This window comes from Akanthomyces muscarius, chromosome 2, assembly GCF_028009165.1.
Source record: "Akanthomyces muscarius strain Ve6 chromosome 2, whole genome shotgun sequence".
In the NCBI taxonomy this organism is placed as follows: Eukaryota; Fungi; Ascomycota; class Sordariomycetes; order Hypocreales; family Cordycipitaceae; genus Akanthomyces; species Akanthomyces muscarius.
This window is the reverse complement of record NC_079242.1, coordinates 3,383,506-3,402,007: the sequence shown is the minus strand read 5'-3', so window position 1 is coordinate 3,402,007 and position 18,502 is coordinate 3,383,506. Positions and strand designations below refer to the sequence as shown.

Here is an 18,502-nt window from a genome sequence, read left to right as displayed (position 1 = left end):
AGCCCCTTCAGCTAAGAAAACCGGCATTCGCCTAAATCCAACTTTTCCCCGGGTTCGCTACCCAGATCCAATCATATCGACCATATATTAAACACCAGGCTTTGACAAGCGGGGGGACTCGTAACATCGAAAGGCGTGCGTGGTTGAAGGTTGCCATATTTTCCCCCAATACCTCACTCTCGACATTTTTGCGCTGTACAAAAAAGACTTACATCCCTTCTTTACCTGCCGACTCTCGTAACACCATCATGAACCAAACCGAGCCTCTCAGCCAGGCCGGCGACCCGACACTAGACATGGGCGAGGCTCTGCAGGTGATGCCGATGGAGGAGGCGCCAACCATGGAGGGACGCAGCAGCCTGCGCGTCTTCCTGGTCATGATGGCACTGGCAGTACGTCCCCCTCGCTTCAGGCCCGCCGCCTCCCGCTAACAATACCAGCTCGTCCTATTCTGCTCCGCCTTGGACAGCTCCATCGTCTCTACCGTGCTTCCGACCATTTCGTCGGATCTGCACTCCGCCGCGGGCTACGTCTGGATCGGCAGCGCGTACATGCTCGGCTACGCGGCGGCGTCCACCGTCTGGGCCAACCTGTCCGATATTTGGGGCCGCAAGCCCATTCTCCTGTCGGCTCTGGTTCTCTTTTTTGGGAGCTCCATCATCTGTGCGACGGCGGTCAACATGCCCATGTTGATTGCGGGACGGGCCATCCAGGGCACGGCCGGAGGTGGCATGCTGCAGATGGTCAACATCATCATCTCCGACATTTTCAGCGTCAGGTACGTTTGCAACCTACTTCAGTACTGCGATTCAATCATTACCTATTTTTCTCATATTTCTTATACCACTTTTCCCAATTTTTCGGGAAATCGATTAACGCCGAATACAGACGCCGCAGTCTCTTCCTCGGTCTGCTCGAGATTGTCTGGACAATCGCGGGTGCTGTAGGACCAATTCTTGGCGGTGCCTTGACGCAGAGCCTCTCCTGGCGCTGGATCTTTTGGATCAACCTTCCCCTCACTGGCTTTGCCTTCCTCGTACTCGTGCTCTTCCTCGACGTACACAACCCGCGCACGTCGCCCATGGTTGGCGTCAAGGCGATTGACTGGGGCGGCACCGTCTGCGTCCTCGGCATCGCCCTCATGCTGCTTATCGGACTCAACTTTGGCGGCGTGACGTTTGCGTGGAACTCTGCGCAGGTCATCTGCCTCCTGGTGTTTGGTGTCATCACGCTGCCGCTCTTCATATACTGCGAGGCACGCTTCGCGAGAATGCCTCTGATGCCTCTCGACATATTCAAAAAGGCGCACAACTCGGCCATATTCATCATCACCTTCTGCCACTCCGCTGTTGTCACCGGTAGCGGCTGGTTCTTGCCGCTGTACTTTCAAGCCACAAGACTCGCGTCGCCCCTGCACTCTGGTGTGCTGCTTCTTCCCATCGTGATCAGCTCCTCGTTAATGAGCGGCGCCGTCGGTTTCGTGATTCACAAGACAGGCCGCTACATTGAAATCATTCGCCTTGGAAATATCCTTGTACTTCTTGGCATTGGTCTCTTTATCGATTTTGATAGTTCCTCGTCTCTCGCCAAAATCATCGCCTACCAAATCATCCTTGGCTTCGGCATGGGCATGCTCTTCTTCCCGCCACTGCTGGCACTCCAGGCAAACGTCTCGAGCGGGCAGACAGCCGCCGCGACAGCCACTTTTGGGTTTATCCGAAGTATGTCAGCCTCTGTGGCAGTCGTGCTCGGTGGCGTGCTCTTCCAAAATGGAATGAACGTACAGCAACCGCGTCTTGTCGCTGCCGGGCTCCCTTCCAACATCACCGACGCCTTTAAAGGCAGCGATGCCGGCGCCAATGTGCTTTTGGTGGCGACAATTCAGAACCCAGAGCACCAGCGCGTGATGCAGAATGCCTTCTCGGATAGTATCCGCCATATTTGGTATCTGTACACCGCGCTCGGCGCAGTCGGTGTCGTTTCGTGCATTTTTGTCAAAAAGCATGTCATGAGTGAAGTACATACAGAGGTCAAGACTGGCCTTGATGGCAATCGAGCCCAGGAAAAGAAGCTGTAGGATGCAAGCTTTGAACTATAGCATGGTTCGTGTGGCTATAAAAGTCTCATGTATAGATTCTGAAGAGATGCGCCAGGTTTATATACAAAACAATACCCCATACAAAATAAACTCCAGATATTATGCAAACAATATCGCTTATGCCTTGTCAAATACACTTTTCCGGTTCTCCTTCGTCTTCACCATTAGAGCCACTAAGCCTCGACAGTTTCGAAATCCCAGAGCTTCACCAGCAGGTTATCAGGGACTCCGGAGTCTTCTTCCTGTGGCAAAAACACCTTCTTCGGGATGTGAAACTCGACAACGGGCGCCTTCCTTACTTCTTTGCCCATTTCAGCCTCCAACAAACTGGCATAGGAGTGGTCCAAGAAATCCTCCATGTTGTACGAGTGCTTGGTGAACTGTTCCGATACAATCTTTGCAATCGTGGCGACGTTGGGGTGGTAATGTGACTGCATTTGGACAAGCTCCCAGAAACTGCTTTCGATGGCGTTCGTCTTCATCGGGTCGCTTTCGTCGGCCAGAAAAGGGTCCTCCATGCCATGCTCCCGGAGCTCTTTCTTCACTGCATCATCTGTCGTTTCTCTGTGCAACATGAATGTGCACTGGGGGTGCTTCTTGAGCGTATTGTATATCCATGGAATGACAAAGGCCACGGCACTTGGAGGCGCGTTCAGTGACAGGCGGGCGAGTCGTTTCAAGAAACTGGCAACGAGAGCTACAGGCAAATGCGTCGAGCCAAGGAATGTGTCCAAAAGTCGGAAGAAGCGCGCGCGGTATTTTGAGTGCAGAATCTGGCTGTTGAGGAGAGAGTACAGCTTGGGGTAGAAAGAAGGGTAGTCAAGATTGCGCTCTCGGATGAGATAAAAGACACCAGAAAGGGCGAGCAGTGCGATGGATCCACTTGCGTCGTATGAGCTTGTCAGGAAGTCTGAGAGCATTTCGGGCTTCGCAAACCATGGTGCGATGACATCTGAAATCAGTGCCAACAGGCGTTTGCGTTGGTCGTTGGTTTGAACAGTATTCATCAGGGCAAGCCAAGCGTCTTGGCCTTGCTTCTTGTGTTGGTTGGGCTGTCGCAAGTAATGCGACTTCTTCTCGGGCTTGTGGATATAAAAGTCCTCCAGCTCGTCTGCTGATTCCGGCACACCATCCAGTACAGAGATGAGAGCAAAGGCGCTTTCAAAGAGTCTTGACTTCAGGTCACCCTCGTCCTCTGAAAGATCCTTGATCGCAGAACTAAATTCCATGGTCAGTAGAGATAAAAGCCGGAGGGGACATCGCAAATACTCACGCAACAGAGGCAAATGTATAGTAGCGGATGTCGTCATACTGTTCGGCAAATTCTTCGATGTAGATCTTGCGAATGTCGTCGTTCTCGCTTGCAATAATGTTCTTGACAATCTTTCCCAGAAAGTCGCGAGGGAAAGCATAGTCTGACTTGTCTTTGAGGCATTCACCTTCCGCTTTGAGCGTTCGCATGCAAAGCGTGAGAGCAGTAGCGGCAACATCGTCTTCACTGAGCAGATCCAGCAGGACGTCCTTGAACTGGCCATACTGGTCCCGCAGCCACCCAACGACAACCTGGTCCTTTTCCGATTGAGATTTCTTAGACACAAGGGATCCCTGAGCCATGAGTCTCATAAAGATGCGACAGAGGGCGATGGTGGAGAACATGGCCTCTGGGTTGCCAGACTCAAAGTCTGCGGCCTTTCGCAGAAGAACAGCAATGTTGTTGTAATTCTTCTTTGACTCAAGAATTCCCTGCTCCATGAGGAGGATTTCGGCATTCGGGTCCTCCTCATCTTCGCTGGAGGCGGCGCGCTGACGCTTGCTAACCTTTTCAGCGGGAGCGCTGCGTTTGCGCTTGACGCTGCTTGCCTGGCCGGAAGGAGCCATGGCGAGAATTCAAGCTGCGAGAGCAGTCCGAAATTGGCGAGTATAATTATTCCGGTACAATGCAGCAGCTGCGCCTTGGATCGCTACAAGCCCTCTGAAGATTATTGAGTAATGCTGCTGAAACTGCAAATAGAGGGAACTGGGATGAAAAAAAGTTGAATCGATAAGCCAAAAATTCATTGAATTCTTTACCAGGCACTTAAGTTTGGGCCAATCAGCGACGAGGCCGTAGAAGTGGGCCAACTACGGGAAAGGATCGGCTAAAGTCGCTGGAACACAGTGCTGAAGAGCGCTGAGTGCCGGTCATCAGCGCCCAGCCGTTCGGCACAGTAAACAAGCAACGACATCACGTGATCCTCCTCAGCATCCCGAGAAGTTAGCGCGATAAAACCTCAAACCTCATTACCAGCTCCCGGTCATCGACACGTTTACCCCATACCGCCACCCCCGTCGAAATCATCTCACAATGGCCTTCCGCTTGGCGCGAAGCGCTGCCGGTATGTCAATCCGCGCGCCCATCGACTTTTCCGCGCCCAATGGGCCGCGATACTAACCAGCTCGGCCTCGTACACAGGCGCTGCTCCTTACCTCCGACCTACCGTCACCCGCCGAGCCCTCCCTGCTCTCGCCGCCTCCGCCCGCCACGCGAGCAACGTGCCCGCCGAGGAGCCCAAGAAGAAGGCCCAGAGCATCCTCGACAGCCTCCCCGGCAGCAGCCTGGCGAGCAAGACGGCCATCCTCAGCTCCGGCGCCGCGCTCAGCATCTACGCCCTCAGCAGCGAGTACTATGTCATGAACGAGGAGACGGTCATCGCCGTCTGCCTGCTCTCCGTCTGGGGCGGCCTCATCAAGTACGGCGGCCCCGCCTACAAGGAGTGGGCGCAGAGCCAGAACGACAAGATCAAGAACATCCTCAACTCGGCCCGTGCCGACCACACCGAGGCCGTCAAGACCCGCATCGACGACGTCAAGCAGATGAGCGGCGTCGTCGACATCACCAAGGCCATGTTTGAGGTTTCCAAGGTAAGCGACAGACTTGTGACGGAACTTGGATGGAAAAAGCGATGAGCCGAGGATGATAGATTGCTGACCGTGCACGTGTGTCTTGCAGGAAACCGCCAAGCTCGAGGCTCAGGCTTTCGAGCTCGAGCAAAAGACTGCCCTGGCCGCCGAGGCCAAGACTGTCCTCGACTCCTGGGTCCGCTACGAGGGCCAGGTCAAACAGCGCCAGCAGAAGGAGCTCTCTCAGTCCATCATCGCCAAGGTCCAGAAGGAGCTTGAGAACCCCAAGGTTCTGCAGCAGATTCTGCAGCAGAGCGTCGCTGACGTCGAGAGTATGTTACAACCCGCACAAACGCGCTTCGTAAAATGACCCCTCGCTAATCGACCGTTTGCTTTTACAGAGATTGTCAGCTCCAAGGCCCAATAAGTGGGCAGCTTCGTCTAGAATAGATTCCAAGGTCCACCTATTCCTTTTGTCACAACACCCTTTGTGCATATATCAACACTTGTGCATTAGCAATACAACGAGACTCTAGTCTCACTTATAATATTTTGGGCGTTTGACAACGTGCATGTATCGTGTATGGTGTGGCTGATGTTCCGAGTGCCTACCTTCTGGGCGAAATCCTGTCACGAGATAAAAGACAAGTTTCGGCCTCACAGCATAAAACCAGAACTGAACAAGGATCAACATGGAACTTGCACCAATGAAGAGATAGATTTGAAAAATTAAGATTTGGTAATATAGAATCAAGCTGGTAGCAATACAGTGATACAACCATACAAATGTACATTTACGCCCAACAAAACACAGGCCCGGAACCTCTACTCTGCTCTCCAATTAGTAGATGGGCCTCGGCTCCTCCCACTTTTTTACTTCGATGTCTGGCTTCGACTCAGGCGTGTCTGCGCCCATATCTGAAGGCGCCCACGAGACTCGCCCGCTTCGTCGCCGCCTCGCGCCTTCGCCCTTGCTGGGGCCAATCCATTCCCAGGCGCGGCCGACCTCGCCACTGCGGCCTTCTCTTTGGCTTGTGCGAACATTGCTGTTCTGCTCAACCACAGCTCGCACACGCTGCCAGATGCGGTCTCTCTCGGCCAGCGAGTGTACAGAGCGGAGAACGTCATCGCGCAAGTTTGGTAGGAACAGGTACGGCTCATCTAGATCCTCATCGCCAAGCTCCTTTTGGTTGGCCAGTCTGCCTAGCACGGTGTCCACAAGGGATGGAATCTGAGCAGATGTGGCGCGGTGCTTCCGGTAGCTGGCTCTTAGATATAATATACCAAGTGCAAGCATACTCAAAAGTCCAATTGGGAATCGATATCTTGCCAGTCCGCTGCGGATGGATCGTTTGATCGCACAGCGGAACGGAAGGCGAGCGAGAGAGGTGGACGATATTCTTCTGTCTGGAACACCGGGGGAATCGGGCGATCTGTAGGATCAGGTTGGTATCTGATTAGTGGATCTGGTCAGAATGTAGGCTTTTCGGGACAGGCGCTGCTGGAAGGGGATACAGCGGAAACATAAAGAACAATGGTCAACTTACTCAGTCGCTTGAACCTCGACCTCATCTCGGCCAGTAATCTCGCCAATGGCGGCTTCCCAGAGCTCATCAAACTCTTGGCTGTTCATACGCTTGTTGCGCTTTTGGCTAACAGTAGCCTTAAGCTCCTCCTCGGCGATCGTGGGGGAGTCTTCCTGCTCGCCAGCGTCGTTTGTCAACTCCCCGCACTCATATCTTGCGCGGCGATCTCGGAGCTCCTCAATGGCTTTGTCTGCAACTGCCTGCACACGCCGAGCCTTCTCACTATCAGGCTCGCAAGTTGGCGGCAGAGGGACAAGTCCGCCAAGGGCGAGAGGATGCGGCTTCAAGATGAAATCCTCCTGGCAACGGACGGTATAGTCCTCGTAGCAGAAGGCGTGTTGGGGACACGTTTCACACTCAGGCTCAATGAAGGGCATGATGACGTCTGGAACAGGAATCTCTGGCGGAATCAGCTGCTTCGCAGGCCGACCAAGGCCACAGTAGCCAACAGCCATCTTCTCTTGACGATACCAGGCAAGGTAGGCGCCAAAGAGTGAGACCAGGAGCACAAAGAAGGGTGTCTTGATGTTGCCTCGGCGCTTATGTTTGACAACGGCCTGGCGACGCACAGCTGCCGCGTCACCGCTAGCTGCTTCATCCTCAAGCTCGAGCTGCTCGTCAGGAGTGAATTCCTCGCCCGGCTCAAGTAGATAATCGGGCGTTTTGTAGCGACTAGGGGGTGTCGCCATCTCGAACCGCCTGGCAGCTCGGGTCGATTCTGGGCCGGCCGCCGTGCGACGACGAGCGGACTTTGCGCTCTTTACGGGCTCGACGCTCACAGTTCGTCGGCGATTAGGCGTTTGCACAGGAGGTGGCGAGCTTCCGCCTTGGAAGGGATTGTCGTCGGTAAAGACGCTCAAGTCTTCCTCGTACTGTGTTGGCTCCTCTTCGTCGTCATCTTCTTCGTCTTCTTCGGATTCTTCAGAGTCTTCCTCTTCCTCGATTTCGGGCTCGAGTTCGCGTTCGGGCTCAGGCTCTGGCTTTATCTGGGGCGTGACAGTCCGGCGGCTGGAACGTCGAGAAGCGACCGACGTAGCGTAGAGGTGGGCATCATCCTCGGGGCCATGGGAGAGCTGTCTGCTAACGGAGCGCGAAGCGCGGGAACTACGCTTCGGCTCACTGCGGAATATAGGTGTGGCCGGCTCCTCTTCCTCGACTTTAATGCGCGCAGAACTTTTGCGCGGAGACTTGGAACGTCGGGAGTTAGGACGCGGAGGCGACAGCTCGTCGTCATCCCAAAGCCCGTTGTCCTGTGCGCTGCCGGCATTGACGATGCCCAGACTGGAACGCTTTGCGCGAGCGCGCTGAGCTCGCAGCTTGGGGACCTGGGGCAGAACATGCTCCTCGACCAGAGCAACGAGCTGTGTCTTCTTTGCTGTGGATGGATAATCAATGTTGTGCGTGACAAGGATGGATCGCAAACGCGGGATGGTGACGCTGCGCGGGTTAAACCCATCCTGCAGGTAGTCGTCGGCGTCGGACATGAGGGGCAAATTCTATTAGACGATGATGGCTTGGAAGGATTAGGCCGTCGTATCGCGGAGGTGATCGTAGAAATCAGGAATGGCACCTGCGTAGCGTGGCCACTCGATGTGCAGCTCTGGGTTGGGGAACCTGAGACAAAGCTAAAGCACACGGGTCATTGACGGGCTGGAGCTGATTGGCAGCCTATGGAAATGAAGGGCGGCAGATGAGGAAATCCTGTCCTCTTGAAGAAGACAATTCAGCTGCTCAGCAGAAGGAGATGCCAAAAGGCAAGAAAAAGGCCAGCGTGCGGCCAGGTGGCGATGAAATGTTGGGCGAGGCAAAAAGATAAAAAGCACCGTGTGGGCAGGCAGTCAGCCTCTGGTGTTGTTCGCTGCACTGGTGAACAAATAGTGCCGTTGTCTGTGGCAACAAGCGGCGCACGGTGGGTGGGCTGCGGGCTGCTGGCTGCTGGCTGCCTGGCAGTGGCACGACTGGTTGGCTGGTGGCGGTTGTCAGTGGAACCCCTTCAATCTGCCAGCTACATCACATGTGCTTTCAGAAGTAAAGGATCTGAATTTTTTATTTTTTTTCGGTCTTTCGAGATATGCTATAATGAGTATTTCATCCCTCGAATGAATGTGGTGCGAACCAGAAGTCGATCAAAAGCCAAGGCGACCAGTGCACAATCAGGCCGCGGTCCAACTAAACAGAAACTTCGATACTGTCTGCCATGGTCCAACAACTTGCGACGAAGGTCTCTTCCCATATTAAGAATCCGTCTCAAACATCTCTAGCATATCAGGCCTTGTATCGAGTTGATGTGTGTTGTTCCGGCTTATGTAGCAAACATGCTCATTCTCACCATCACAAAGCAAACTTGGCTATACACGGCGCATTCTTGATGAACAGTTGTTCCTCATCATGCTTGCTCCCAACGTCATCATTTGCTTGGTTTAAAAGTAGCCACTGCAATGTACAAAGAGATTGAGGAACGGCAGGCTTGGAAGAAGAATGGCTGGGTGGTACTGTAAGCCGTGTCAGAAATGATGCAATTCATATATTCTCAAGACTAAAAGCTACAAACATGCTGGGGAAAAAAGCTTCGCTTGCGGAAAAGACATGTTCCCCTCTTCATCTCATTCGTCGCCCCCGTTCTCATACGGGGGTGGTCCATCAGGATACGCACCCGCCGACAAGACACTCTCGCGAATTTCTGCCTTTGTCACGAGCGCAGTCATATCGACAAGTCGCATCACCACGACATTGTTTAAAGGAGCAGGCACCGTGGTGCTGGAGCGCAGCTGGAAGCACCTCGCCTTCATGCATTTCCCCTGATCGCCATCATGCCGCCAGAACTTCTTCGGGCATGCATGCGCCTTGCCTCTCGTCTCCGATATGGTCAGGACGCGGCCCTGCTCCTCTCTGTCCCAGCAGAGCTCATGCATCCGCGTAATCTGGTCGGTTCCAAACAGCCTATACTTCTTGTACTCTGACACAATGTTCATGGCGCCCAGGTAGCGCTCCTCTGTGAGCCACATCTCCAGCGTGGGGATCTGGTAGAACTGCGCCGCCACCAGCAGCTCCAGATACTTGGCCGTGTCGTAGCCCGACGCCTGGTCGTAGAACAGCGGGAAGCGGCGCGTGCGCAGGAACCGCATCAATTGGCTAAACATGTCGGGGTCGGCATCGAGAAAGTACTCGCCGTCTTGCGTCGCCTCGGTGCTCAGCAGCGCCGTGAGGAGATGGCTCTCGGCGAGAGTGGCGCGCGTGGTGAAGAATTGCTTCTCGCCTACGCGGAGGACGACGCGGCTGTCCAAAACGGGCGTGGGAGCTGGGTTGATGGATGCCACCTCTGAGGCTACGTTTGAAGCTGGTGCGCCGGTCGCTTCGGTAAAGGACGGCAGGCCATCAGCACCGGACGCTCTATTGTCCGAGACCGACAACCGGCTCGCCGAAGTACTCTGCTCTGGGACAGGTACTGTGATGTTTGCAGGTGTTTGCGGTATGCCGTCTATTGTATCCGGGCCTGCGTCGGGGTCCGAATTGCTGCTCCGACTGCGGTGCCCATGGTGGTGGTGGTGGTTGTGCGACGAAGGAGTGAAAAAGGCACCGTTCATGTCGGCGAGGCTGGGTAGGTTTCTGAGGAGGTGTTTTTGCGCGGTTCAAGATGGAACAATGCCTAGATGAAATGAATATGCTACGATGTCGGTGCTAGCCGCGCGGAGTATCTAAACTGCAGCAAGGCTGGCTCGTCGTGTGCCACTCCGTCATACCAGGTACTTTGGACGGGCGTACAGCGTCACTACGCAGCCTGATTGGTTGCTTGGGGAGGCTGAGTAGTAGAAATACTTGGATGTGAGAGCCACAAGGCTGACAACGATCCGAGGTAACTGGGCATCAAGCACGGGCATTGCAGCAATAATAGACCATTGCCAAGAGGAGGTAGAGTTTTTCAAAGTGCGAATTCAACAAAGCCTAAGACGAGTCCAAGATATAAATTGCATTTTTCCCTATGGAGCAGACCGCAGCGCACAGAATGCTTGTTCTTCCATGAACGCTAAGCGTCCGAGGTAGTGGTACCTCGGTTAGTACAGAGTTGCTGCCTGGGAGTTTGTACCTGTCCTCTCTGGGGTAAATGCGCTCAACCTCTGGTCGTGATTGGCCATATCCCCACGAATCAACCGTTTTCATTACGATTGCGCCTCGGCTACAATGAGGCTGGCTGGCTGGTTGGGTGCATGCCCTTTGGTCACACTGAGGCGTCACTACGGACGATTTTCACACCTTCTGTGTTTATTAAACTGCACTGTGAAATATTTTTCGTGCATTTGCTGCAGGATCGCTCATCAGTAGACAGAGAGAGAGCTGCTACGTTCCTCTGAGTGGCGTAGAAAGCAGTGCATTTGCCCGCCAGAAAATAAATTCAAGGATGCAAAATGAACGTGATAAAACTATTGCGTTAAATTCTCACGTCTGCCTTTTTTCTTACAAGACAAGGAGTAACGAAATTAGACACTGCCACGAAAGCCACCTTCTTTTGTGTATCGCTCGTCTTTCCATGTCCCCCACATCGCGTCCAGCGTCGCCAACGAATGGAGCTGACATGCCAAAAGGGCAACTCGGTCTTCTCACCCACAATAAGCATAAAGCATACTGTTAAGGTACTTTTCCCCCCCTGCCCACCCCGACCGGAAGCCACGGCACCAGAGAGGCATCCTTCCAACCCAGGGTGGCTTCCAATCGAAAGACCATTTACACACCACCCCCTTCCATGCAGCCACTGGGCTTTTTTCTGGAGAAGAGAGTAAGTTTTTAGTGTGGACTGGGATCGGTTGGGACGGCAAGGCTAGCGACGCAAGATGACCGTGGCCCGGCGTCTCCATTGCATTACGAGAAAAGAAAAAAGTACGAAAGAATGAAACGTTCGAGGGTCGGGCGTCTGGTCGTAATGTAGCAGGGGCTTGGACCGAATAGGGCATCATCTCCCGAGCCGAACCGAAGGCTCGAGTATCGAAGCCAGAACGCGTGTAAGAGCTGACAAGGCCTGCAGCTGCTGCGCAGCAGAGCGAAACGCTGCGCATAAGAATTAAGGGCCGTCAAAGGCTCGTGTAAGCTTAACTCGGCACACGGCAAACTAGGCTGCTGGGATAAACCATGGCCGAAATTGATGATGCGATGATCGCGCTTCGGGAGGGTGTAAGCCTAATGGACAAACTTGTAAGAGAAGAGAGATATGATGCATCACGACCTTGGTCACCGCGATAACAGACATGCGTTGAAACCCAGCTACCAAACAATTTCCACGTGTGTGAGAAAAGGTCTGATGAAGATATACGCCGAGTATCCCTGTCGGAAATATTGCGGAATGATGCCGAAACGGGAACCCGAACACCGAGATTGCCTAGATAGTCGGGACGAACTTTCACAAATCCCCTGCAGAAAATGGATTTTGCTCCTGCTCCCCAGCTGTGTGGATTCCTATCGCCAACACTGCGAAGAACGAGGGATCCGTACTTTTGCATGACCGGCACCGGTTCCTATTTGCTTTCCAGCGACGCCCCATCCGTTGCAGGCAATCTCGCGCGCCATCCCTGGCCAACATGCCACGTTTCGGCCAACCTTCATCCCAGTATGTAGACAAATACGTTTCGGCCATGACCCCGTAAAGACAAGCAGGCAAGGAGCGCTGGTTGGGTCGGCACGGCAAACTCGGAATTGCGCAGCCAATATTCATTGTGCCTTTTTGCTGGCTTCTTGCACAGCCACCACGCTGGATGCCCTATTCAGCCTGGTTGATCTCAAAACCGCCGAGCCCACAAAGTGTCTTTTATTACTGGTCCAATAGCGTTCAGTGTATAGGGTCTCGTCGGCAGGAAAAGCCGTCTTGTTCCCTTTCTGAGCGGCTTGCAGCCCAAGACTTGTGCGGAAGTCGGCATCCGACGATAGCCAGCGAGTCAAAAAAGAAGTTTCGCCCTCTGGGCTCGATCTCTTCGGTCTAGGGCTTGGAAATGCTGATGTGGTGTCGCTGCATGCAATATGGGAGTCTTGCAGCAGCGGGGGGTGTATCCCGCCCCATTGTGTCGTCTTTTCGCTGATTCGCGGCGGCCGAAATCAGGATCAGCCAAACAACCTACTGGCATCGCGGTACGTTGTGGTCAATGATAGCGTGTCAGTTTGCAAAGCAGCCAAGAACGTAGTACAGGAAAGGTTCAGTGTTCTGCAAGCTTCTCTAACAACACCTGGACTGGCTCAGACAGCATGCAGAGCAATACCGCCAGTCAGAGAGAAGAAAACATTTAGTTGTCCTGATTAGGGGTGTGATCAGACGGTGCTTTCTTCCTTTTTTGCGACTCTATAGCAGCGTTCGCTCAACTCACAGATATGTCCAATCTTTCCCGACGGGACCACGCATTCATCCTCCCCACAGCGCGGCCCGTGTATATTACTATTGATGCAATACATGTCAGTCAGGAAGGCAATTCAAAACGTAAGAAACTCTTCAAAATTCGTTCAAGATGAGGAAGGAACTTTGAGCCCTCAGTAGCGGTATTGAAAAAGTCAAGAGAACCCTGCCGATGCTCCGGCCCGAAGCGATCCATCATCTAAGCTAGCGATGGACGGGCCGGTTCCATCGGCTCACCACCGCCGCATTGCAGCCACCTACGCATACAAAGGGAAAAAGAAAAAGCTAGGGGGCTTGTACGAGGTCACCTTCCGTATGCGATTTTGACTGCAGCGGCTCCGCAGGCCAGAGATGATAATGCAGCGAGTTAAGCCTGCGCGCCATTACGAAGAAGAGAGTAATATTCGTACCCGCTTCGGGGAGCTCGAGCCAACACCAAGCAATCGGAAGCATGCGGCGCCCAGCTGATGCGATGTTGGGGTCAGGTAGTACGATACTACCACTTCAATCGCTTTTTTTCGGGGAGGTACCAGTAGGCAGGCATGGGCTATCGAGGTCCAGGGTTCTTGGCCTGCCTCCCGTTGCATTGTCTTCGGCAAGTGGACAGCCGATGCTGTGAGAGAAACGTGGATTTTAGTCCTGAACAAGACAAGGGCGACCAGAAGCGTTGCTCTGGAAGCGGCCCCTTTGGTGTCTGCAGATTCAGGATAAGAGGGAACAAAAATTCGGTGTTTCATGCACACGCCCTTGGCACATTTGGGGGCCCTTTTTCTGTTCGAATTGTGAGAAATAAGCTTAAGCATTGGCCACGATAACGAGATGTCGTGAGCCGAGTGTGCCGATTCGTTTGGAGCACATTGTGGCGGTGTTCGCTGAGATGAAACTTTTAGGTCACGACGTCACCATGCCTTGATACGGAGCTAGACGTAGAATAGTTCGGAAAGAAAACGCTCATAGAGAGCGAGGGATTATTAACCCGCGGAGGTCGCATTACAGGATGCCGCGGAGGAAAATCGAAGAGCAGGAACAGATATCGGCGGATTCGCCACCACTAACATGACCATCGTTCCCATGGCGAAGTGCGCAAACGGGGCCGCAAAGCCGATCGGTACATGTTCCACGCACCCACTAGGTTTCTTGAGCGTGTTCGATGCTTCTCCCTTGCGAGAGCCGCTTCCGCTGCCAGAATCACCTCATAAGAGAGGCCCGAGGGAAAGAAACAAAGATGGTGGTGGGGTGGGCGGAAAGCCGGCCGTCCACGAAACAACTCTGCAGGTCGGAGTGTATCATGGGGGCGAAAAAAATGACCGCAATCCAGAAAACTCCCGTCAGCGAGTCAGAAGACGAGATTGCCTGCTGTATCGTGGCACGTCTGTGCCGATGTGGTCATGCGAGGTCCGTGCCAATCGTGATGGGCCGGGAAAACAGTGTTGATGCGATTAGAGCAACTGACACACATGTGTGTTTCGGAGCCGGTCCAAATTCCCATGCCATCCGAGCCGTTCCGATCAAGACGGAAAAAACAAAGTCTATTGTATCAAGTGAGAATCTAATTCGATGAATGGACCGGGGCCCATCATGCAAGTACAAAAGAAGAAGGTGCGGTTCTCGCAGGGCCGTGTAAGCCCGTCCGCGCGATGAGCGACACCAAGGCCGCCAAAGATGGCGATTTACCATTGCACTCTTCCGTTGGAAAGAAAAAGAATGCATAGGTGGACAGGGGAAATAATTGGGTCTGTTGGCTACGAAGTACAGTCCATTGTGATGCATCAGTCTTGTGCACCGAGATTGGTAAAATAGAGTTGCGGAGCACGACTAAGCTCGGCCAATAAGACATGCTGTATTACTTTTTTCAAGCTTTTTGTGCAGTTTGCAAATTTACTAGATAAGACGCCATGAGCCAGAAAAGACTAATGAGAGGGCTTGGCAATAATGATGAACGAACTTCTTCCCGCGCGCACATGCTGAAGAATCTCACCTGCTATTTTTCTTGACCCCGTCCGCTGCTGGGCTATATTTCGATAGTGCGTGGTGAAGAGAGTAATGTTGACGTGCGCGACTAATAAGCCTATCCACTTGAAATCAGAGGCCATTGCTGTTGGTGAGGGATGGTGAGAGTGTCACTGTTGCATCCGTGATGAGAGCTATTACTGCGTATATGTGGTGCAGAAACTGCACTAGCCCGTGTAGAATGTGAAGTGCACTGGAGAAAGAGAAGTACCACAAGTAATAGCCTGCTAGAGCTTATTTGTCTCTTCCATGTCCGTAGACTGATACAAATAGTGTACACTTGGAAGTACGCTGTAGACAGTAGTGTCTTATTGGCCGAGATCAAGATACTAGTACATCAACCAGGTCCCAGGCAGGTTCAGAATTAATCTCTCTACTTGAATCACACACCAATCTCAGTACAGCGAAGTGCGCAATCTCCATTGTTCATTCGAGTCTGGGTTTCGGCAGCGTTGCATCCAAATCTCTCGACACCCCAGAAATGGCCAAGGGCAAGATGCGGGCTGACATAAGATGGTGTGATGCCAAGCACGATGCGGAATAAGCCAGGCTCTGTAGTGTCTAATTAGGGTGAATCAAGCTGAAAAAAGGCAATCGGGCACGACATGTGTGGTATAATCTTAATTTTATTCAGTTTCCTTCTTTTATTCATTTTATTCTTCTTTTGCGTCGCACGCTTGTCGAAAGATGTTACCAAATCTCAGACAGGTTGATGCATGCACATGCAGGTTGGCTGTAGCCACAAGCCGCTTAATGACTTGTCTCTATCGCGAGGAATGAATTTGTACAGTATGGTGAGCGGTGGAACGAGCATTAAAGCAAGGTTAGTGCGCGGTTTATTCATTGTGCCCGCTGCGAGGCAACTCGCAAGCCACGCGACCTTCACCTCTTTGGTACACGATGCGAGGCCATATACTGACTCATGACGAGAATTTTTTTTTGGATGAACGAGAGTATCGTATGGGGTAGAACCCCCCGCCAAGGCGGCGTATTTTTTTTTTTTCTTTTTCCCTTGTTCGTTCCGCTCAAGCTCTTCCCCCTCCCCCCGTCGTCATGCCAAGCGTTGCAAGCATCATCGTGGTTATATTGGCCCACCGGGCCTCAAAGCTTGGCATAACAGGTAGGGATAGCAGGTAGCAGAGAGGGCGCCAGTGGCTGGCTGTCTTTGTTTTCCTCGTTCATCATGCACCAAAAGAGGATTGGTTGGATTTTTTGGCTCGCTCCTGGCGTTGCTTGGAAGCGCTCTTGGCAGCGTAGGGCTGGTTGAGACTTCTTTGGTCAGAGGGCATGAGAAGTGAAGGGGCGTCGGTGGCTTGGGGTTGGATGGGACATGTCCGCGGAGAGCATACACGGCTACCCTGGAATTGAAACGGCTGCATTTATTAGTCCGTCTCTGGCTTGCGTCAAGGCCGCGTGGGCTAGGATTCTCGTTGCGAGCAAACCTACGATGTACACCGGTGATGACGACAAGCACAGCACGTAGTCTTTTAGCAGGTGGACTATTGCCTTGCAACGGCAGCAAACTATCTGTAGGCACCCGTTTCATGGTAGTGGCAGCTAGCTTCCCGTATTTAGCAGAGGCGCAAGAGCGCACTGGAGATTTGAGCGGAATGAAAAGGGAACAGGTACGTACCGCCGATAGAGGCAATTCGTCACTCGGAGCCAAGCAAAGGCAGAAAGCATGTACCAGCAGGTGGAAGCAAGGCTCCCGGAAATAAGGCCCGTCGCCGTGTGTCGTTGCTTGTCTTTGGTGGGAGCCAAGCAAGCAAGGAGCCCAGGCTGTCCCCACAGTAAATCTGTGCTGTGTTCCCTCTCCGCGCGGAAAAGCGGAGACGGGTGGTCTGGGAATAATGGCAGAGACAAAATAAAGATTAAAAAATAAATAAGAATTGGCCAAGCCGGCTGGGACGGCATCTTGAAATGGCGCTAATGCAAGCCACTAAGCTTGTCTTGCCCCATCGGCGGAGCACCCCTGTCGCCTAGGAGGCCAAGACTCCGGGCAAGGAGGGGGGCCGCTATCACGGCTTTCCCAGGTGAGGTTTCGAGTTGGGACCAGAGCCAGAGTACGGCAGGACAGCGCGCAGGATGCGGATGAATGGAAAACGGGAAACTGCCAAGGGCGTGGTAGATGGTGGAAAGCTGCTAGAAATAGTACCTTTCCATCTTGTCGGCTTGACGAGATGGGTGACGCGATGGGCTCGCTCCCCCTGGCCCGCGATACTCGGCTGTGGATCAGCTCTGGCCTGTCTCGCCGCGCCAAGACTAGTGGCTGGCAACGTTTAAATTCATGCTTAAAATCCGCAAATTAAAACCAGCCAAGGGGGCGTGTCAGTGGGTCCTCGTTGCCGACTTTGCCGTCCAGGTACCTTTGTATCTTTTTCTTTTTTTGGCTCGGTAATCCAGTCTCGTCTCGTCATGTCGACCGCATTTCTGTCCTTGCTTTTCGTTGCTCAGACTGGCCCGAGCCCCGCGGACTTTTGACCTACCCGAACGAGTGACCGGCTCTTGAATGCTGATTACCTGACCGGAGGAGAGGGAGAAAAAGCCTTGTTCAGCTGGCAGATGAGTAATGCCGCGTCCGCGTGGCACACACGCCAGCTACTGCCCAGCGCACAGCGCAAGCAAGCCCATGTGGCAGTACACGCCGACACACACGCACACACATACACACAGATGCACGTACGCACAAAGGCAAGCAAAAATGCAAAAAACTCGCGCAAGGCTTGGCTTGGTTGCAGAGAAGTGTCTCGGATATTTTGGATAAAATCACAAGATGGAAACAAATACAATCAAGTCAACAGTGAATGCAAAGGCGTCATGATGCCTACCAGCACATGCACACACGGACACACACCTGTCGCACAAAAACAACCAGTTTTTGGCCAAGACATGCCAACTGAGTACATTTTACTCAATCGCGTAGCAGCCGGCCACACACTACGTTGCAAGGTCGGCGCCGGGGGGGCCCAAGAGAACCCTTGATCGACATCTTGGCAGCCCACAAGGCCAGCCAACGAGAGCTCAAGTAAAACCGAGCCAGGTAAAAACCGCGCAGATTGAGTGTTGACTGTCTTGTCTTTCGCCATCACCCAAGGCCGACTTTGCCGTGGTTTATTGTTCTCATCACGACCCGTGCGATGGACGCATGCGTCAAAGTACATGTCCGAGGCCGCGCAGATCGCAGAGACTGAACAAGGGAGCCCGGACTGTTCTAGTGACAGAAGCTAACGAGTAACTTTCCGTCGATCCTATTGGATTCTTACTGAAACCTTGCTCGATAGCATGGGCCGGGTCACTCATTCCTGCCTCTTGTCTTATGCTTAACAAAAACAGAGTTGACCCGGGGGGGGGGGACCAGGGTAAACGGCACAACGGGTACCGCTGGCCGCAAGTCGCAAAAAGGTCAAATACGAAGTGGCTAACAAAAATAGACGTAATAAGAAATTAAACATTCAAACAGACTAAGTAGATAGGCTGCTGCTCATGCACCCCGCTCCGCCGCGCCGCCCTTGGTTGATTCGCAACAACGAAAAAAAAAAAGGAGACGCGGCCAAAGGA

At 53.1% G+C, this 18,502-nt stretch overlaps 5 protein-coding genes across 5 annotated transcripts; 2 read left to right on the top strand and 3 right to left on the bottom strand.

The window, feature by feature from the left end:
- Window positions 1-248: 248 nt before the first annotated feature.
- On the top strand, window positions 249-2,077 carry LMH87_004258 (uncharacterized protein; the record flags this gene model as incomplete). The annotated part of the gene is made up of 3 exons (XM_056195449.1): window positions 249-392; window positions 441-778; window positions 889-2,077. The coding sequence occupies 3 exons, from the start codon at window positions 249-251 to the stop codon at window positions 2,075-2,077; spliced, it is 1,671 nt and encodes a 556-aa protein (XP_056049076.1).
- Window positions 2,078-2,271: 194 nt separating this feature from the next.
- On the bottom strand, window positions 2,272-3,976 carry LMH87_004257 (uncharacterized protein; the record flags this gene model as incomplete). The annotated part of the gene is made up of 2 exons (XM_056195447.1): window positions 2,272-3,316; window positions 3,372-3,976. 2 exons carry the CDS (start codon window positions 3,974-3,976, stop codon window positions 2,272-2,274), a joined length of 1,650 nt encoding a protein of 549 aa, XP_056049075.1.
- A 466-nt stretch (window positions 3,977-4,442) lies between these two features.
- On the top strand, window positions 4,443-5,405 carry LMH87_004256 (uncharacterized protein; the record flags this gene model as incomplete). Its single annotated transcript, XM_056195446.1, has 4 exons — window positions 4,443-4,473; window positions 4,551-4,999; window positions 5,088-5,310; window positions 5,380-5,405. 4 exons carry the CDS (start codon window positions 4,443-4,445, stop codon window positions 5,403-5,405), a joined length of 729 nt encoding a protein of 242 aa, XP_056049074.1.
- Window positions 5,406-5,819: 414 nt separating this feature from the next.
- LMH87_004255 (uncharacterized protein) lies at window positions 5,820-8,048 on the bottom strand (the record flags this gene model as incomplete). The annotated part of the gene is made up of 2 exons (XM_056195445.1): window positions 5,820-6,411; window positions 6,526-8,048. 2 exons carry the CDS (start codon window positions 8,046-8,048, stop codon window positions 5,820-5,822), a joined length of 2,115 nt encoding a protein of 704 aa, XP_056049073.1.
- Window positions 8,049-9,167: 1,119 nt separating this feature from the next.
- On the bottom strand, window positions 9,168-10,148 carry LMH87_004254 (uncharacterized protein; the record flags this gene model as incomplete). The annotated part of the gene is made up of 1 exon (XM_056195444.1): window positions 9,168-10,148. One exon carries the CDS (start codon window positions 10,146-10,148, stop codon window positions 9,168-9,170), a length of 981 nt encoding a protein of 326 aa, XP_056049072.1.
- Window positions 10,149-18,502: the final 8,354 nt, after the last annotated feature.